General features: G+C 52.2%; 7 protein-coding genes across 7 annotated transcripts; 2 read left to right on the top strand and 5 right to left on the bottom strand.

Moving 5' to 3' along the window:
* Positions 1 to 27: 27 nt before the first annotated feature.
* On the bottom strand, positions 28 to 2,615 carry BP01DRAFT_340591 (SET domain protein). The gene is made up of 4 exons (XM_025573408.1): positions 2,500 to 2,615; positions 1,749 to 2,348; positions 1,377 to 1,636; positions 28 to 1,310 (listed from the first exon to the last, which is right to left on the bottom strand). The coding sequence occupies exons 1-4, from the start codon at positions 2,529 to 2,531 to the stop codon at positions 67 to 69; spliced, it is 2,136 nt and encodes a 711-aa protein (XP_025431254.1). The 5' UTR covers positions 2,532 to 2,615; the 3' UTR covers positions 28 to 66.
* A 458-nt stretch (positions 2,616 to 3,073) lies between these two features.
* BP01DRAFT_47539 (uncharacterized protein) lies at positions 3,074 to 4,178 on the bottom strand. The gene is made up of 2 exons (XM_025579889.1): positions 4,175 to 4,178; positions 3,074 to 4,080 (listed from the first exon to the last, which is right to left on the bottom strand). Exon 2 carries the CDS (start codon positions 3,878 to 3,880, stop codon positions 3,245 to 3,247), a length of 636 nt encoding a protein of 211 aa, XP_025431253.1. The 5' UTR covers positions 3,881 to 4,080; positions 4,175 to 4,178; the 3' UTR covers positions 3,074 to 3,244.
* Positions 4,179 to 7,287, bottom strand: BP01DRAFT_47538 (putative Sit4-associated protein). The gene is made up of 3 exons (XM_025579888.1): positions 6,513 to 7,287; positions 5,153 to 6,457; positions 4,179 to 5,099 (listed from the first exon to the last, which is right to left on the bottom strand). The coding sequence occupies exons 1-3, from the start codon at positions 7,188 to 7,190 to the stop codon at positions 4,383 to 4,385; spliced, it is 2,700 nt and encodes an 899-aa protein (XP_025431252.1). The 5' UTR covers positions 7,191 to 7,287; the 3' UTR covers positions 4,179 to 4,382.
* Positions 7,288 to 9,138: 1,851 nt separating this feature from the next.
* BP01DRAFT_319159 (putative SNF7 family protein (Cta1)) lies at positions 9,139 to 10,328 on the top strand. The gene is made up of 2 exons (XM_025572660.1): positions 9,139 to 9,424; positions 9,575 to 10,328. Exons 1-2 carry the CDS (start codon positions 9,359 to 9,361, stop codon positions 10,157 to 10,159), a joined length of 651 nt encoding a protein of 216 aa, XP_025431251.1. The 5' UTR covers positions 9,139 to 9,358; the 3' UTR covers positions 10,160 to 10,328.
* Positions 10,249 to 12,608, bottom strand: BP01DRAFT_356742 (NRAMP family metal ion transporter). The gene is made up of 3 exons (XM_025575027.1): positions 11,610 to 12,608; positions 11,268 to 11,539; positions 10,249 to 11,203 (listed from the first exon to the last, which is right to left on the bottom strand). Exons 1-3 carry the CDS (start codon positions 12,252 to 12,254, stop codon positions 10,393 to 10,395), a joined length of 1,728 nt encoding a protein of 575 aa, XP_025431250.1. The 5' UTR covers positions 12,255 to 12,608; the 3' UTR covers positions 10,249 to 10,392.
* A 1,598-nt stretch (positions 12,609 to 14,206) lies between these two features.
* Positions 14,207 to 17,204, top strand: BP01DRAFT_47372 (uncharacterized protein). The gene is made up of 4 exons (XM_025579887.1): positions 14,207 to 14,340; positions 14,432 to 15,516; positions 15,577 to 16,157; positions 16,214 to 17,204. The coding sequence occupies exons 2-4, from the start codon at positions 14,464 to 14,466 to the stop codon at positions 17,142 to 17,144; spliced, it is 2,565 nt and encodes an 854-aa protein (XP_025431249.1). The 5' UTR covers positions 14,207 to 14,340; positions 14,432 to 14,463; the 3' UTR covers positions 17,145 to 17,204.
* A 301-nt stretch (positions 17,205 to 17,505) lies between these two features.
* Positions 17,506 to 18,930, bottom strand: BP01DRAFT_340577 (uncharacterized protein). Its single transcript, XM_025573407.1, has 4 exons — positions 18,527 to 18,930; positions 18,119 to 18,443; positions 17,858 to 17,919; positions 17,506 to 17,772 (listed from the first exon to the last, which is right to left on the bottom strand). The coding sequence occupies exons 1-4, from the start codon at positions 18,659 to 18,661 to the stop codon at positions 17,683 to 17,685; spliced, it is 612 nt and encodes a 203-aa protein (XP_025431248.1). The 5' UTR covers positions 18,662 to 18,930; the 3' UTR covers positions 17,506 to 17,682.
* Positions 18,931 to 19,183: the final 253 nt, after the last annotated feature.

The raw sequence follows: 19,183 nt of genomic DNA, 5'->3' as shown, positions 1-19,183 counted from the left end.
TGTATTTCGATCCTGTTGAGCCTTGATCTCATCGATTCATCATGGTATGTATTTATACCGTCTCATCTACTGGCTCTGAGGTATATACAAGTAAGATTCTGTCGACAGCATCACCTGCCCCTCACTTGCTAGCAGGTCCAATGCATTCTCAGGCATGAGCACGCACTCTTGCTCCGCAACCATCCACGCCCAGCGTATCCAATTGGGCGACAGCCACCAGTCATCCTTCTGCCATGCACCTGTATACGCCTCCAATCCGGCGAACCCATCAGAGCTCCTTGCTCTCAAATCTTCCAAAGCCTCATCGAATTGGCTGACAAGATACTCGTCATCCTCATCTTCAAGCGCCCAGGCTACATCATTTGGTGGCGGCGGATAGTTCTCGAGCAGGAAGCTCGCCCATCGCGTTAGTCGCGGTGACAACTGGGCTTCGCTAGATCCTGACACCTTCGTACCCGCATAGGCTACTGCAATCAGGCACAAGAATACAGGATAGGCGAAGGGCGACGTGTCAGAGCTGCCCCTGAGCGCGGGGATGGCGTTCTCCGCGGTGCTCAGGACCTCCTGGATGCACGCCTGGCTCGGTTGCTGCATCTCTGCTGGCAGGAGATCTGGCAATTCGGTCAATGTAAACAGCTCTCCATTCTGGGTTAGCAGTGATTTCCGCTCCAAAATCCGCATCTGCAGCCGGGACAAGATCCCCTCGGGAAATTTGCCAGCAGGTATCCGAGCCATGTGAGCCCCAAGGATTTTCTTGGTCTCTTCCCAGCTTCCAGTAAAGCCGTGTTGCCGCGCACGATTCAGGGTCCATGCCGCAATCACCAGGGCGGTTTCGGACAGCATGATCTGGCTGTCCCGGTACATCTTCGCATGGATCTGCTTCAGATTTTTCGGGTTCTGTAGATCTTGACCGGAGGTCCTCAGCTTCACAGCATGAGTGATGAGTTCGATCACTATCTGGCTCATCGCAGCTAGCAGCGCGCGTGAGCTCCCGTAGCCATCGGCAAGCTTGATGGCTTGGTCTGTGATCTCTAGTGTCTCCAACTCTCGATTGTTGGCCGCCAGGACGGAGACCGCGTTCAGCAGAGCCGGCGAGAAGATGGAATGCTCCATCGCAGAATCTGGGGCCAGTAGCGGATAGAAGATATTGAAAACATAGTAGTGGTCTTCGGTTTCCGCAGCCAACTCCGGGAACATCTGGAGCTGGTGGGAGCGGGCCTGTTGGAGTGGGCTGCCAGGCGGCGCGCGGAGACTCACAACGCGATAGTCACAAGGATTGTCGGGAAGACAGAATCCGTAGTTCATCATCACTGTGTCGAGTGTCAGAGCAATCGTCGAAAGAGAAGTTCCCCAAAGGGCCAGGTCGTACTACTCACACTGCTCATTATGACGAGGTCCGTAGTTATTGGAAATCTCCTCTCCAGCTCTCACATTCTCCAAAACCACAAACCTCACCTCGTCCTTCTCCGCTCGCCATTCGACCTTGGCCAGCGGCCGATGATTCGCAACATCAAAGAAGGGCAGCAGAACAGAGATCTTCTCCTCGGACAGCTCCTCGTTGGGAATCACACCGGACAACACCTTGGCCGAGAAGGCGCGCGAAAAGAAAATGGTTGAAGCCCACAGATAGAGATCCCTGCAGACCCAAGTCAGCTCAATCACGGTCCTTTGCTCTTCCGGCACCTCTCCAGCACCATACAAGAAGTACCATCAACAACATAAAAGAAGCGGAGGAGGGGGAAACTTACCAAGTATACCCATCTACCCCCTCAAACCCCGCCTCCCTCAACGCCCGCACCGCAACCTCATACTGCCCCCGCAGCTTCTCCACCCTCTGCTCCGTAGCCGCCCACAGACTCGTCCCCTGCAGCCACCGCAGATCCTCCCCCTCGTAGTTCGGCGGCGTCGTCAACGTCCCCGGCTGCGGCAAGGTCCGCAAATACGGGTACCAGAAACTCTGCGCGCCCCGCAGATACTGGCCCACCAGAAAGAAGACCGTTGCCTCCTTGGATCCAACCGCGTCAATGAAGGTACGCGGAAAATCCAGTCCGTGGGACTTGAACTCGATCTCTGAAGCTGCCCCTGTCGCTGTGGCTGCTGCTGCTGGTAACGGTGCACGGTACCCAATAACATTGAAGTACGAGATGGTGGTTGTTAGGGGCGTTTGAATGATGTGCGTGTCCACGGTCAGACCAGGACCCTCAGACCAGTCCTTGCGGACTTGCAGGTGCACCCCGCGTTGCTTGTCTCTGGCGACTTGCACAGCCTGGTGCAGGTGGCCGCCATGCTGGGTCAGCCATGTTTGCAGGTCGGCGTACATTTCTAGCCCGGACGTGTCATCATTGGTACTAGAAGGATGTGTCAATAATCTCCTCTGGTGGGTAAATTATCAGTGATAAGTGACAAGAAAGGTATAGAAAGCTTGTCTTGGTAGAATTGACTCGGCCTTGTTGTATAGATCGCAGCGAATCAGCCTCATATAAGGAAGATGAGGCTTACCTGGAAGACCTCGCGGTCGTGCTTGCAGCCATGTTACTGTGGAACAGAGGCTCAAACGCTCACTCAATCGAAGACCTGAGTAGTTGGGAGATAAAAATCACAAATGTGTCTCGCTGTTGTCGAGGGGTGAGAAGATGTCAACAGCAGGAACTGAAGAACCTTCGCGGGGTTGATCTAATCATTGTCCCGAACCGGAAATTGTCCCACTTTTCTGCCACTTCCGAGTTTCCTCCAATTTCATGAATTACTACGAAGTACGACTTCAAAAGTGCCATGAAAATGGATACTAATTCAATTCGAGGCCATCCTCGCCCCAATATCCTACATCCAGAGGAGAACAGCAGCTCAGCTAACCATTAGTCCCAAAGCCGCAGTAACATCAAAACGTTCGTCAAATACTTAGGATTTCCGTCCCTTCACATCACTTCAAAGCTATATCTGCCTTGTAAAGAGAAATGAAGAAGACAGAGGGAGTACGAATGCATACTCCCTGCGAGACCATGCTGCTGTCACACATCCACCACCAAGTCCGCCACAACCTCAGAGGATAAGCACACGCGAATGTCATACAGTCAACTAGTGTACAGATGATGGGTCCTATACCAATCCCACCAGGTCAAGCATTATCAAAGCACCACCCAAGGCGTGATGCCCGAGATTCACAATAACCACAACAAAAGGGAATCCGCATTAGAGAAAAGTCAGGGTGCAAAGGATATCAGTTAAGCAAGACAAAGACGAATGATTAGTGCGTGGAAGACGTTGAAGCCTTCCTGCCTGGCACAAGGATCTCAACCAGCCCATCATCCTCTCCATCGCTACTGTCGTTTTCTTCATCATCGCCGAAGGGAGAGGCGCCCATGCGTGATCGAGAAAAGCCCATGTAGCGCCCCGGGCCCAGGTCGGGATAGCCGAGCGACTCGTTCATGATGGCCTCATCCTCTTCGTCCGAATCCATCATTCTGGGATCAGCAGACGGCCCTACCATCTCTCCCATGTCATCATCGTCGTCCTCAACTTCAAGTGGGACCCGTTCCTTGCGCCGCATGCCTTCGGTTCGACCCTCTCCGTCATCATCAGACGAACCGGTAGAGAACGAGTCCGGCGGGCTAAATCCCGATTCCGGGAAGGTGGGCGAGGAAAACGGTTCGTCTTTGTTACTTGGTGGGAAGTCGGTGGTGGGGAAAGCGGCAGTTGCGGGAGAGTTATTGCCTTCCGTGTCGTCATCTAGACCAGCAATCACAAATGGATTGGTGGGCCACTGGGACTCAGTGGTCTCATGTTCTTCCACCAGATCCCTGTCTTCGTCGTTAGATTGCTGCTTCTGAGCCGCAAGCCGAGCGGCTAATTGTCGTCGGGCACGGGAGGGCCCTTGGCTCATCGGAGCAGGGGGTGGGGGAAGAATCGGTATCGGTTGGCTGGTCGAATTGGCAGATCCCTAAAAATCGAGCAGGATTAGCATTTCTGTAGGCAAATGACATCAACATGCTTGTTTGCTCATGCGCATGGCCGAAGAACATCGTGAATAGAGCTTCATAGACGACAAAAGATAGGCTGAACCTTATTGGGGTATGCAAGGGACTACTGGTACGGGAAAAGTCAGGCAATTGCTTGGCTGTAAAGAATCGCCGCCACATGATATCGGGGAGTAGTACGGTTCTGAATGACTTCATACAAATTGAGAAGCGCTGCCAGTCCAACACTTTGTACGAGGCCCTTCACAGCCCGTACCACTCCCGTCATCCATCAAGTGCCAAAACATCCAGTCGTCCGGATCGAAAACAGAACCGTTAAGAGCATGGTAAGAATTTGAGCTGCGAACGAGGTATAGATAAACCGTATAGATTGGGTTGATGAATGAAGGTGGTTTCGGCCATTGGCATTCAAGCATCGCGCATATCGATGTCTGTGAAATCGTGATCACCCACATTCTCTGAGCCACTTTCGGCGGCTTGATCGGCCAGGTGTCTGTCATCTTGGTCCTCCATCTCCTCGTCCTCATCATCGCTCGAGCTGGCGAAACCGCTCAGAAGAGAATTTCCGCCAAGTCCAAACGCTCCGCCCGAGACGCTTCCTTGGTTCATCATGTCGAAGCCCTGGAAGCCAGAGTTTCCCGCGGACCCGTTCAGCCCTGCATCCGCGAGAGCCGACGAAGCATTTGCGCTCTGACCTGAGTTGACCATACCTTGACGATGACCGATAGACATGTCAGGTCGTACGCCGCCGAGAATCGCGTTGTCGCGTTCCCTTGTCTCCGATAGTGTTTGCTCGACATAATCGATCCAATCGGGATTGAGGACACTTTCCAGAACAGTCGGTGAAAGCAGCTCCGGTGGGTGGCGCTCGCTGAACTTGACGACCTCCTCAGCGATCAGCGTGAGGTGACCCATGTAGCCCAACCTGATCTGTTTGGTACGCTGAGTTTCGTCGCTTCTCTTCTGCCCATCGACAATGCTCTGAGTTATCTGGCCCGTCTCAAACACATCGACAGCTAGCATTCGGTTGTATCCACGATCCATAGGGCCATTGAAGACCTGCTGTACTACGTCGTAGACAACATTATGAAGGAAGTTATTCCAAGGAAACCGGAAGAAGAAATCCTGTGAGACAGTTAAAACCGAAGTCGGACCATCGAAAACTTAGGGGAACAGACCAGAATGGTAGGAACGACCTGATGTTGTACGAACATAAGCTTGAGATAATCACCAACCACAGGCTGCCCATTCGAATCAACTTGGATATCAGGATGCAGTTGCTGCAGGGAAGGGGAAGAAGTATCGCCGACCTGGCCAGCAGTATCAGGCGTGGAGGAGCTGGGTGGCTTGTTTTTTTGATCGGGGGCTGTCACTACTTCAGAGACGGACGGTGACTGGCTGACTGGCTCGATAGTGCTCTCAGCCGACGACTCATGCAGCTCGGCAGTTTGGCGACCGTCGAGGCTGACCTCTTCAATCTGAGCTGCCAAGCCAGAGGTGGTATCGGAAACTTCGGTAGGCAGCCCTGCAGAATCCTCTGCCTTGCTTCCTGCCGCCTCGTTCGCAGTCGAGTCTGTCGCACTCGTAGGGTCAGAGCCTTGCGCAACAGCGGCAGGCTCGGCCTTGGGGCTGAGATTGCTTGCCTCTCTGACACCCGCATCTTTCTCATTATCAACAAGGACACCGGATGCGCTGACGTCTTCAAAGCTCTCCTCGCAAGTATTCGCAACTTCAAGAACTCTTGAGCCTTCTGGTGACCCATACCCGATGACAGATCCGTTTACGAAGTCCACAGTGGAGTCATTTCCATCGAAAGCAGACGTCTCTTCTCGGTGTGTGCTGAATGCACCCTCACGCATAAGCCTTTCGCGCTCTGCATCGCGCTGTCGAACATACTCATCGCTGCCTGGCTCGTTCAGCAGACCCATGTTACTGCAGTGCAGCAATTCCGCCATCAACTCGCAAGTTTTGAATCTGTCGAAGCCCAGAGGCTCAATTTTAGCGCCCCATGCCGAGTTCAGCTTCCCCCGTTCAACGGTCTTGACCTTTCCAGCATCGTTGACTGTGTGCTTGGAGCTTTTGATCAATGCCAGGAAATCCGGTATGTGCTTGGCAAAAAGTCGAAGCAGGTTACCGAGATAGATCGGGTCATAGACGGTGGGGGGTGAGTCCGGCCCGTTGATGTTCTCCGGGTCATAGTCGGAATTGTTCTTTCGAATGACTTCGATGACAATGCCGACACCCACGGTCAGCGGATTTCCACCTTTTAGCATGGATTTGATTAGAGTCTCTATACAGGTTGCGGATACCAATTGCCGCGTGAGACTGTTGGGGCCGATGCAAGACTGGTCATTCTGAGTTGCGTTTGCCGAGATGGTGATGATTGCTTTCAAGAAATCGCCTGCCGAGGTTTGGACGGATGCAGGATACTCTGGCGACAAGAACGATAGCAGGGTCGGAATTAGGTTCTGAGACCTCAGCCACTGGTGCGATGTTAGTTGTCTCTAGAGGCCGAGTTTCATGGCTCAATCAACTTACGTCAACAATGCCTTGGCCACCTTCAACCTTCTCCAAGCTGATGATCTTCAACAAGAGATCCATAACCATAGGGTTGTCAACATGTTGGAGTATGGCCGGAACCACGCCATCCATGGACTTTAGCAGGTCCAACATTTCAGTCGTTTTCTTGTCAAATAGTGTCTCGTTGACCTTTGTAAAATAACTCGCCTGCACAGAGTCCAATGGCGAGGGACGCTTGAGAAAGCCCCAGAAGTGCTTCAAGTGATCAGGGTTCAACATGACCGACTCCACGATTGACCAAATCTCGGACGACAAGATCTCACACGCGACATAAGCCCTTTTCAACCGATCCTTCTCTGCCCGCTCCAGATCTTCGGGGTCTAGCATATCTCTGAGTGGGTCTTGGCGTTTCGCCTTCGCTGCCGATGCATCTTTGTTCGACTCTGTGGCATTGCTGTCATTCTCATCGTCGTCTTCGTCGTCGTCGTCAGTCACCAGCGACGGGGCGATCACGTAGTCCATAAGCCGTTTCAAGACATTATCCTCTCGTAAGTATTCTATGAGCTTCGTATTATTTTGCTTGAGCTCCTGGATGAGTTCCGACTCATCCAACAGCTCCTCCAGGCTGACATCGGGTTTGTCTAGCAGGGTATCGATGCTGGAGATACTCGCATATCCTCCGAAACGCCAAAACATGATGAATTATAGAACCGGGCGAGCCGAGTCATGGAAAGAGGGTCCCGTTAAAATGCACTATTCTCTAGCGGCCGTCGTCCTCCGTCGACAAAATTGCGACTAGGACCTGATGTATGTTACAAGAGCCGTAAAAGATTGTCCAAAGCGTCTAGCCAATGGGACAACACATGCAATATTTTCGGAGTGTCGTGAAAAATGAAATATGTGGGTTTCAAGTCCGGGGTCGCAAAGCGTAAGAGTCGTTATGTTCACGTTATTCCAGGAATAGAAAGTGAGATCGGGAATTTCGTAAGCAAAGATCAGTCTGGTCGGAGCGTCCAAGCGCTAAATGCGCCAAGTCTCCCAGTTAGCAGACCTCTTCGCGCATCGAATATCATAATCATAGGAAAGGAAGGAGAGAAGAGGGCGGGGGTGGAAACGGTGATGGTGAGGATCGGGAACATTAGGGGTGGCTTTCGACTGAGGATCGGAGAATAGCAGGGAAGACTTCAGGCAGGCAACAATGGCCGGGTCAGGCATTGCGGCCGCGACTGCAAAATTCACCAGATCGCCAGGCATGAAGGCCCAGCAAGCGGAGGTTGAAAGTTAAAATGAAGAAGACAAGAAAACGTGCACATACCTTTCACAACCGGAGGGAGTGACAGGGGAAGAGAAAATAGGTGGTAAAACCCTTTAAGAAGGGGAAGAGAGTCGGGGTTCGTCAGCCTTGCGCTGCACGAAGGAACACGAGTCAGTCAAGTCAGATGAAGGAGGGAGGAGAAGGATGATGATGATAATGATAATGAAGATAATGATGATGATGATGATGATGATGAAAGAAGATTAAGGCAGTGAGTTATGGGGGCTGGTGTGTTGTGTCGTGCGTGGTGGTAGTACAGTACAATACCTCTGACATGCGCAGTTATCGACTATTGTGCTGCGCTGGCTGCTGGCCGACAGTAAAGTGGTTAACCAGTTAGTGTCTGGATCGGTCGGTAACTCTGATCCCTGGAGGTGACGATAAATGATCCAGGCGAAAATACCCAACACGCCCAAGCGACAGCGGGGGGTGGGGGGGGGGGAACGAAGACTTGGGAGTCGGGGACCAGAGATACGCGAGCGAAGAGTAAGAGAAGATGACTAGTTAAGTAAGAGAGGGGAGAGAAGGAGGGGAGAGGGGGGAGAAGTGGGAATGAATAATAATAATGATTGATGAGTTTCACAGTCTGAAAATAGCCTGTGGGTTCGTTGAACTTCAACCCGGATGATTAATCAGAAGGGGGCAAAGGCATGAAGAAGCTCAATCAGGCGCGTTTGATCTTTGCTGCTGAATTGTGATGATGTGGTATTTACTCTATCTCTTCCAAGAATCACGATTTTGATAACAACCCAAGTGGGAGAAGGAGTGAGTCTAAATTCAGGCTGGGCTGCACGAGATGGGAGGGCGATTCCATTTGGTATTGCTTGCATCCTTGCATGGCCGGTGCTGGGAGGTCGGGCCTACGTATCAGGTACCGCACTGGCCATACCCGCTCGTGAGTGGGTGCAAGTACCGGGTACAGTACGGACTCACGGGTACTGTGTATATGTACATCGTTGTGGAGGGCTGATTGCGTCGAATGCCTGCAGTGCAAATTCCACATGTATTGATGCTACTCAGCCTTCAGTCATTGTGGATGATCCCCGAGCAGGCCAGTACTCAATCCTGAGCGCAGAGGGTTACTCCGTACTCAGTAGTTGTTCAGTCAGATGACTGACTGCTGGTCAATTCCTGAATTTGGGGTAAGCACTGTCTAATCAGAAGCATCCTTGAGGTTCAAGCCGATGATATCCTTGTCCTGGAGACACGACCACGCTTGAACTGTCGTTCCGTCAAGTCCAATAATTCCATGGTAGACTCCGCGAGTATGAGAGCTGTTGCCTACACCTCCTTATCCTTCTGTAAAAATCTTTTTTTCTGAGTAGTTGGGGTGGAAGTAAGCGTTGCGATAAAGTCGATTGTAGGCGGCGAGACTAACAATATTTACTGCCTAACGGGGGCAGTTTTCTGTTCCCGCCCGCCTTCCCCCCAACTCCAGCTTCCCCGATCGCCACAACACAGAACACATTCAACCAACCCTCTTCTCACTTCTGTCATCGGCCACTTTCTTGATCATCAGTGATCGCGCTCTTACAAGAAAGATACCACAATGAACCGCTTATTCGGTAGCAAGAACACGGCTCCCAAGCCAACACTAGACGGGGCCATCAGCAATGTACGTGTGTTCCCTCGGTCGTTGAACCCCTCTCTCTTCCCTCGCTCCCTCACTCATCACTCTCCGCTCTCCGATGATGTCTGCCCCGCATGGAGTCGTCTTTCGTGTCCACTGAACCACACTAACCACAACCCCCCTCGCCCAAAAAAGGTAGAAAACCGCATCTCTAGCATTGACGTCAAGCTAGCAGCCCTGAACTCGGAACTCTCGACCTACCAGGCCAAAATCGCCAAGATGCGCGACGGGCCCGGCAAGACCGCCCTGCGCCAAAAGGCCCTGAAGGTGCTACAGCGGCGGAAACAGTACGAGGCCCAGCGTGATCAGCTGTCGCAGCAGTCGTGGAACATGGAGCAGGCGGGCATGATGCAGGATAACCTGAAGAATGTGATGACGACGGTGGATGCTATGAAGACGACCACCAAGACTCTGAAGAAGCAGTACGGGCAGATTGATATCGACAAGATTGAGCGCATGCAGGACGAAATGGCCGATCTGATGGACATTGGGAATGAGATCCAGGAGAGCATATCGCGCGCCTACGATGTGCCGGAGGATGTCGACGAGGCGGAGCTCGACGCCGAACTGGAGGCCCTGGGCGAGGAGACCATGATGGAAGGCGCCATGGCGGACAGTGCCATGCCCAGTTTTCTCCAGGACGAGGTCGCGCCCCCGCAATTCATTGATGAGCCGCCGGAGCAGAGCAAGATTAAGGAGCCTGCGGGCGGGCTTAGCTGAAAAATCGCGTGGATGGCGTGCAACTGGGTTCTGTGTGTCTAGCTATTTTGGAATTTTGAAGCATTCGGAGTTGGGTCATGTTAATTCCCCTTCAAGTTTTCACGGAAAGCAAATTCATCTAGTCTTCGTCTCCAACATAATACTATATACGAAAATGTGACCAGCGAGCAGATTCAAGCTCGAGTCGACCGCATCCCTGCGGCTGTAGAAGTTATGAGGTTTCGGCTCCGGCATCAAGCCTTGCCGAGACCTAGAAGAACAAGGAGCGCGACATTCATCACCACAATAATCAACCAGACCACAACGGCGATGATGGTCACAAAAAGGTTGTTTTTCATTTTCACTCCTCCCGCCGCTGACTCTTCGCTCTCGAAGACCCGGTCATTAGGGACGGTCATGTAACGGTTGCGACATGTAAAGTAGATGAGAGGAGCGCTGACAAAGGGAAGGATGACACTCAGAACCACTTGGCTGGCATTCAAGGTCTTGTCCAACCCATCCTTACCAACGGCGGCTGCAATGATTATGCTAGGGATGATGCTGACAGATCGAGTTATCAGGCGACGGAGCCAAGGTCTGATGCTCCAGTTCAACATCCCCTCGCTTACCATCTGCCCCGCCATGGTACAAACAATGCCGGCAGAAATGCCCGAGAGGAGCAGCGCCAGTCCGAAGATCAGACCCGCCGCGGGGGCAATCGAGCTGGAAAGCAGATCGTAAATGCCCCAGAGATCCGCATTATCGGCCCCAGGGGTGCCGTAGAGCGAGGCACCTGCGACGATGAGAATGGCGCTATTCACAAACAGAGCAAACGTGAAGAGTGATAGGGAAAGCTCAATAATGGAGTATTTCATGCAGCCCCGAATGGCGTGGATGGAGGGTCTATACTCGACTTCACCACCGGTGCTTCCGAGGCAAACGGTTGGGTCCACGTAGCCTTGAGTAACATCGAATTCTTTCAGCCGGGATTGAACCACCCCGCTGCCCAGAAACATTGAGTGAGGCATCACGGTTGCGCCCAGAATGCCGCAGCTCTGGTACAGGCTGCCAGTAGACGGGTTAGGACTGTGCATACACGATTAGATGATTAGGTAGGCTTCTCACATACCCTTCAGACTGTACGATGGCTGATGAGGGTAGGTAGCCCCGGAACACATCGCCAACGGATTGCTCCTTAATCAGCGACAGCTGAATGCAGAAACAAATCACGACTCCTAGTACGAGAAGCATGACAAAGAACTCAAATAGACGCAAACCCCACATAGTCCCATTTGGTCTGTAAAAGATGAGGATAAATAGAACATCCGCCAAGGTTATCGCGCACCCAGCGACTAGAGGGATTTTGAGAAGAAGATTGAGTGCAATCGCCGATCCAACTACCTGCGATGACGGTCAATTGCACATTCCCCCTGGAAGACTCGGGGTGGGCCATTGGAGGCAAATAACATACCTCTGCTATGTCGGTTGCGACAATCGCAGCCTCCGACAAAACGTACAGAACAATAGTAAGCCATTTGGGAAGATGTTCTCTGCAGTTCTCCGCCAGGTTAAGCCCAGTCACCGTGCCAAGCTTAATGCACAGAGACTGGAGGAAGATAGCGAACAGATTGGAAACGAGCACGATGAACAGAAGGGCGTAACGATACTGTGCACCTGCTGCAACATCGGTGGAGTAGTTTCCGGGGTCGATGTAGGCCACCGCGATAAGAAAGCCGGGGCCTATAAACCTGCCAAATTTGACAAGACTTTGCGCCACATGCGCAGGATATGAACGGAGGGTTGATTTGAGAGAACGGCAGGGCGGTCCACTGTTTCCCCCGGGGATATGATCCCCAGGAGCGACAGAGACCACCCCACCGGGGCACTTCTCCTCTATCTCGGTCTCGTTCCCATCTAGGCTATGCGGTCGATGATCCATTGGCGAAATGCCTTCCTCGGTAGTGCCTCCCATCCCTGAGGCGTGCCTCCTATGAACCTTGGAATTCGCGAGTCCGTTGAAATCACTTCGAGTGGTAACGTCTGCGTTCAAGGCAGAAGGGTTCTGATTCCAGTCGGGATGCTCGAGGGTGTCATCGGTGCGTGAGGGGCAATTCATGGTGGGCGAGGTTGCTATATGTGCTGGCACGAGCGTGGAAGCTTGAAAAGTGAGTGTGTCCTGGGATGAATGAATGCTGCAGTACCAAGTGTTTAAAGTGGACAAGGATTGCCACGAATTGCCGGAACAATTGATGAAGCCAGAACTACGTCGGGATCTCAACCGGAAGATCAAGTACCCTGCGGGGGAGACTGCCCGAAACTGCCCGAATGCGGTTATTCCCAGTGACACATGGGTCGAGAAACGACCAAACAGGACAAATCGCTTCCTGTGCGTCGGAAGTATAAAGCTGGCAGGGCAGCAGGATATGTGTTGATTGAATTTCTTCTAATTATAATTTTGTGACCATCGCAGGTAGCTCAAGGGACAAAGGTGAAAAGGATTTGGTGAGGGGGGAAAAGGAAAAAGAATAGAAAATTGGAGACATGACGGCATGCGGGATCTTCCCAGACGGATCTTCCAGGAAGGCTGTTCGCGGTGAAATGGTGGCCAAGCCTTCGCTTGTGACTAAATGCGATCGCGATTCTAGGCACCATAACTTAGGGTATGGCTTGGCTTTGGAATTATGTTAGCCAAAGGTGGGGTGGTGACAGGGCAGGTGAAGAGAGTTGAGTTACGGGAGATGGATGGAGGGACAGGATCGTATGCTTCCGAGTACTATACATTTATAGGTAGTTAGGTAGTGTAGTAGTTAGTAATATGTAGTAGGATTGATAAGCGGGAGAGAAGGAGGGGGAGGGGGAGGGGGATGTTTGAATGATATACTGTGAGTACCTGTGGTTATTTGGTTGATGATCGACTTTTGTCGCTCAGCTCCCTTGCAGCCTTCCCGCCTCAGGCGCCGGGCGCATTTCCCCGCGACGATTGGTGTGACTGCCAGGGCACTATTGAGTCCTACGAGTAACTATCGAGTCGACGCACTACATACTTGTCTACGTACAACTTTGACTGTCATCATAGGCTATCACTAGCCAGCCTTAGTCCGACGCCGTTATTAATTTATTTTCTGGAGTCTCAGATAGAATGTCCTTAGGTCTGTCTATGGTGTTTCCTCCCCTGGTGGCGATACTCCATTCCCTAGTCAGGGCAGTTCTTGCTCATACTCCGCAGTACTCCGTAGTGATCATATCATACCTATCATAATCTTCCAGCCTCTTCATATATCACCTCCTGAATCCCGGGTCAAAGGGCAGATCAGCCGTCTGAGAATTATGACAGATGCCATCACTTCCTCCACTATGACATCGTTCTCAGCTTGAAAATCCAGGCTTTCATGACGGAGATAGTCGGGCAGCAGTAACCCGCAGCATCCCGCAGCCCACCAACATCTGCAGTCATCTGCAGACGATCCAGGCAAGTACAGAATGATTCATCGATCATCATTCATGAATGATGAATGATGAATGATGATGATGTTGGTGTTGATATCAACTTTAATCTATCGCATCCATCAACATCCGCCCCCGGGCGGCGCGACCGGCCGAAAACAGACTGGTTGCCCCTGACGACCCCGCCGCCCATAGGATGTTTATTCTCTTTTCCCCTCCCGTTTTCCATGCGCGGCGCAGTCCATCTCCAGCCGTTTGGCAATGGCGTAGGGGGCTCCATTTTCCGTATGCCAATTAGGTTAGACAGTGGAGGAAACATCCTCGTTCTGCTTCTCTTGTCCTCCAGCCTTGGAAACTCTTCAAATGCCCGGCCCACCCCACCCACCCTCAAAGGTTGGTGCTGGAAACCGCTGCTGCTGTTACTGCTGCTGCTTGTCTGGTTGTCACTGGCACTGTGAACTAGTTTGTTAGTTTAGCACTTGCTCAACGCGTGCCGTGTTATTCTTTCTCTTCTCTCTTCCTTCTCGTATCCGTTCGGTTTGATCTTCGTTTTTTGCTGCCTGGATAGTTTTTGTTGCCTCAATTCTCGATTAGTCTGCTTCTTTTCTTTGACACTTCAATGTCTGTTGTGCCCTTAAACTGCATGTCGCCTGTATTTCGTTTCGCATAAGACTTTCCTCGCGTACTCTTCGTCATTGCCGTCATTCCGCGCGCTCTTGGTACTTCCCTTGACTCGTCCGTGCCGGGGCAACTTCACTGTGAGTGATCTATGCCTCACTTCCCCGTCCTTCTTCGTTACCATACTCCACACACTTAAAACTAACCAGATTGATTTGCCATCTTCTTCAGGTCAGCTCCTGATTGAAGGGCAATTTTTCGAAATGGCCCCCAGTGTGGAATCCCCCAGCATCTTTGACGACGCCACCCGAGGCCCTTCCAAGCCCTCAGTTCTGCGAGCATTCTGGTCCCCGAAATCTCACAAACGAAACTCCTCCGCTGATGACGCTTTTCCCTCCAAGGCTCTTCAGAGAAGCCAGCCCTTCGATGGGTCCACTACACCGCCTGATGGTGATGGTGGGGTCTATGAGTCTTTCAACCAACAACCGCTTGCAGAGATAGCCCCAAATCGGGAATCAGCAGACATAAGCTCGGGCCAGAGGTCGCCCGGAAAGCAAGGAAAGAACATACTGCACAAGAAGACCAAGAGTGCGGTCTCCCTGAAGTCCCTCAAAAACTATATGGAGCGCAAAGACCCCAAGCCAGAAGAGGGCCCCGAAGTCGACGCCGAGAATTTGAGGCCGAAAAAAGCAAAGTCGGCCAACAGTCTCTCTGCTATTCTGCGAAGATCGCAACGCGGAAACAAGACGGATGGTTCGAAGAGCGCTAGGGATAAGGAGAATCGCAGTCCAGACAGCATGCCCACTCCCATCTGGGATCACTTTGTGCCCCCTTCAAACTCCGACCACGCCGGACTGTCTCCGGTCCCGATCAAAAATAAGGTGGCGCAAGAAGAAAAGTCTCACTGTACCCCTAGGGCATATGGACCGACACATCAACCGAATTTTTGGGACTTTGACCAGCAACCCCCTCTCACGCCTCGTACACCACGGACCGAACCCAAGCCACGGCCAAAATCGGACTACCTCGCTGGCAGCCGCAGGATCAAAGAAGTCTTGTCCCCTTTACAGGTCCTCTCGTCGGACAAAACGGCTACCACTGACGCTCATGCTTCATCACCAAGCAAGCGATTCGGAAGGCCTCGAGCGTTGTCACGGCCAGAGAAGGGCGAAAAAACCGAACTTGCGAGAGAGCAGAACCCAAAGGTCTCGCGTGTTCAGGCTGCCATTTCCGCGCTGAATGCGAAGGAACAGGAGGCTGACTTGCGGAAACGTCTGAACCCCAAGGAACTGGACACTGAATTCGAGAAGTTACTGGTGAGTCTGCACGCTCCGCAGATTTCTTTTTCGAGGAGGCAGCGTTAACCAATGAGACAGGATGCGCGAAATATCCCTCATAACATGAGGGACAAGATGCGCTCGTTGGACACCAACATCAAAGCGGATTTCATTCTGAAAGATCGAACGGAGAACACGACACCACATAGTGGCAGCGGCAGCGCGAACGACAGCACGGGTCGCCGGGGGCGCAGAAAGGAGCCCAAAGAAGAGCAGCAGAACTACGACAGTAAAGGTTCACGTTCCCGATCCAGAAGTCGTGGGTTCACACTTTCCAAGGGTAGCTCGTCTCCCAAAAAGCGCCCAGACAGTGGGAGTTTTTATCGCCGCCCCAAATCTGCCGAATATTCTTTGCCCACGGGCTTCTCCAAAACCATGACTCCAAATGCATCTACCACTTCCCTTTCCGCGACGGCGCGCGATACAGCCAGCGATCCGTCCGACTTTGTCCACTATCTACGGGAGATCCAGAAACCTGAGATGGTAGAGATTGGCAAGGTTCACAAGCTCCGACTGTTGTTGCGCAATGAAACTGTCAGCTGGGTTGACATGTTCATTGCGGATGGTGGCATGGACGAGATCGTCCAGTTACTTTATCGCATCATGAAAGTTGAATGGAGGTGACTAACCCCCCTTGCGTAAAACAAACAGAATCCCCTTGCTAACGCGTCGACAGAGAGGAACATGAGGATAACTTGCTTCATGAAACGCTGCTATGTCTCAAGGCTCTTTGCACTACTTCTATTGCCCTGGAGCATCTCTCTCAAATCGAAGGAGAGCTTTTCCCGGCCTTGCTCAAGATGCTGTTCGATGAAGACAAGAAAGGACCCAGTGAATTTACTACCCGTGGCATCATTATCAACTTGATCTTCACACAGCTCTCGGCCGTGTCATCGGATGAGATGGCTGCTGCTCGCGCCTCGCGAATTCTATCGTACTTGCGCGACCCTACGCCGCCAGAAGAAAACCAGCCACTGACCTTCATTGCGGATATTTACCAGCCACGCCCTTACCGAGTCTGGTGTAAGGAGGTCACGAATGTGAGCAAGGAAGTTTTCTGGATTTTTCTGCATCATTTGAATGTGATTCCAACCCCGAAGGATGAAACACCTTCATCCGCAACGTACCGCGAGCGGCACTTCCCAACTCCCCGGCCGCCGGTACCTGCTGCACCCTATGTCGGCGGTGTCGAATGGGATGCAACTAACTATTTGGCGGCTCACCTGGACCTGCTGAACGGCATTGTGGCATCTTTGCCTACCACCGAAGAAAGGAACCAATTGCGTGCCGAGCTCCGAGCCTCAGGGTTTGAAAAGGTCATGGGTGGTACCTTGAGGACATGCAAGGAGAAGTTCTATTCCTCTGTGCACGACTGCCTCCGCACATGGGTTGCCGCAGCCATCGACGATGAGTGGCCGCACTTGCTTGTACGAGAGGGGCCTCCCCGCCCAGAGATCCGCTCGTCATCCAAATCCCCGGTCAAGGCAGCAGGTGGGAGTCCTAAAAAGGGTCTTCTGGATGAGCAGCCTCCCAAGCTGGAGCTGGCGCTGGACGTCCCTGCCAGTACTGGAGCGCCTCAGAACGATGGTATTGGCAATTGGTTGTAGGCCATAGCCATGAATCAATTTGTTGCCCGTGTGCGATTAATCTTTGCTCAGACTTCTCACCTCTGACACGGTCCACTTATGCAATGCTTGCCGAAAGAGCCCCTCATTGCTTGAGTTCATTATTTTTCTTGTTCCATTCTTCTGTCTAATGATTTCGGAGTCTCTGGGTTTGAAAGGCGCTGGCATTTTCTAAGGTGTTTGGGGTGCATTTGTCCGTTCCATGACGGCCACGGCGAAATGACTTGACGACGGCAACAGGGCCACAGACCTGACTGGGTGATCATTTGACAATCGTTTCTTATTTGTGTTTCCTGCGGGCATATCCAGGCAGATCATTCTTTTCCTCCTTCCGGGCCAACGCGCTTTAGGTTCGGACTTTTTTTCACGGCCGACAGTTCAATACTAAGGGTCTTCTTGGATGTCATTATTGTATCATCTTACTTGTACATGGACAAGGTAATATACAGTTTGTAGGTCTTCTTTGTCTAGATCGACCTTTGAGAAATAGCCGTCAAGCTGTGAATAGTAGCCAGTTCCTTTACTTCTCTTCATCAGACTGTTTGATAGGTCTCGGCGGTGCGGGCGTCGAGAACGCTCCCTTTAACCCTCCAAAGAAAGCCTTCCGAAGCTATACAACTTGTCAGCCCAGCCCAATCCCCACCACGCACCTGAAATGACAAGATCAAAGGCAAAGAAAGAAAGACAAGGCTTACATCATCGAACGGACCCCCCTTCTCATCCCACTCCATGAACAACATCGCATAAATTAGCACAACTGTTCCCCGAGAGATAACGTCCGGATTAGCAACCGACATTTCCGAAACCAATTCCAGCCAGTGAGTAGCGGTAGGAGGACAACAAGCCCATCCCCAGTTCCATCTCCACCCTTTTACCCCCCTCCACTTTCTTCTTCGCTATTCCTCACTCTTTCCTTGCACATAAAAGCGCAGCCAGGGGAAGAAGATCAAACTCACAGGCAATACTAAACCACTGCGCCAGCTTGGTGAACTTGGTCCACTTAGGCCGGGCGTACTTCAACGCCGCGCGCCGCCGGTACTTGCGCTCGAGCCGGAACTGGTGCTTCGGGGAGAGCTTCGAAAGGTCCGGGGGCCATTGGCGCTTGGGTTTGTAGGGGCTGTAGTAGGCGTTTGGGTCGCGGTAATGGGCTGTTTCGGTCTCGGGTTGGATCTCGGAGTGGGTTTCGGTCTCGGGTTTGGGTGGGGTGTTGCTGCTGCTGCTGCTGGTGAGGCGGAAAGGGGTGGAGGCTGCGGGGATGGGCGTTGTGGTTATGGAGCGAAGCTTAAGGATCTTTGTGTTAGCTTTTTCTGGTCGCTTGCGCGGGCTTTGGGCTGGGTATGGGGGGGGTTCGCTTAGGGATGTACCTGGTGCAGTCTGGAGGGGAGAACCGGGCGGATGGGGTTATGAGTGCGGGGGAGGAGACATTGTGAGGAGGTTGGGCGAGCTGATGGAACAGCTGCTTGGAATAGAGAGGTGACCAGGCGTCGGGGGAGGAGCATTGGGGTGGAAGAGTTGGTGGGATTGAAGGATTTACTACAGTAGTTGTTGTTGCGTTGAGGCTTGCGCTCTGGGTTATCGCGCGAGGAGATACGCGCGGCAGAAAAATGATGGGTGTGGGTTTTGCGCTCGCCGCCATTGGAGGGCTCACCGCCCTGCGTTACGTGCTTAAGTTATTGTTAGGAGTTGGTTCGAAAGGCTGAGGTATGTCTGGATACAAGACCTGTAAGACTTTCTTCTGTAGTCAGTCAATCACATGCATGTCAACAGCCCTGCCTGCTTACTGCTTGTACTGCTGATCTCATGATGATTTGATTTGATTTGATCATCTGCTCTCCAACATCTTCACATGAAATCCTATGCTTTTCGGCGATCCCGTGACTCTCTCCTCTGGAATAACAAAGACCCGGCCGAGCCTCGGTACTTTCACAGGATTCCCCCATAGTCTGTAGTTGATTAGTTCGACTGGGGTCAACTGGATGCCTCGTTCTCCACCACGCTGTCTCTCCCCCGGATTCTCCGTC

Source organism: Aspergillus saccharolyticus (assembly GCF_003184585.1).
Source record: "Aspergillus saccharolyticus JOP 1030-1 unplaced genomic scaffold BP01scaffold_15, whole genome shotgun sequence".
Taxonomy (NCBI): Eukaryota; Fungi; Ascomycota; class Eurotiomycetes; order Eurotiales; family Aspergillaceae; genus Aspergillus; species Aspergillus saccharolyticus.
Note: the sequence above shows the minus strand (reverse complement) of the source record. Positions and strands in the feature narration are given on the sequence as shown.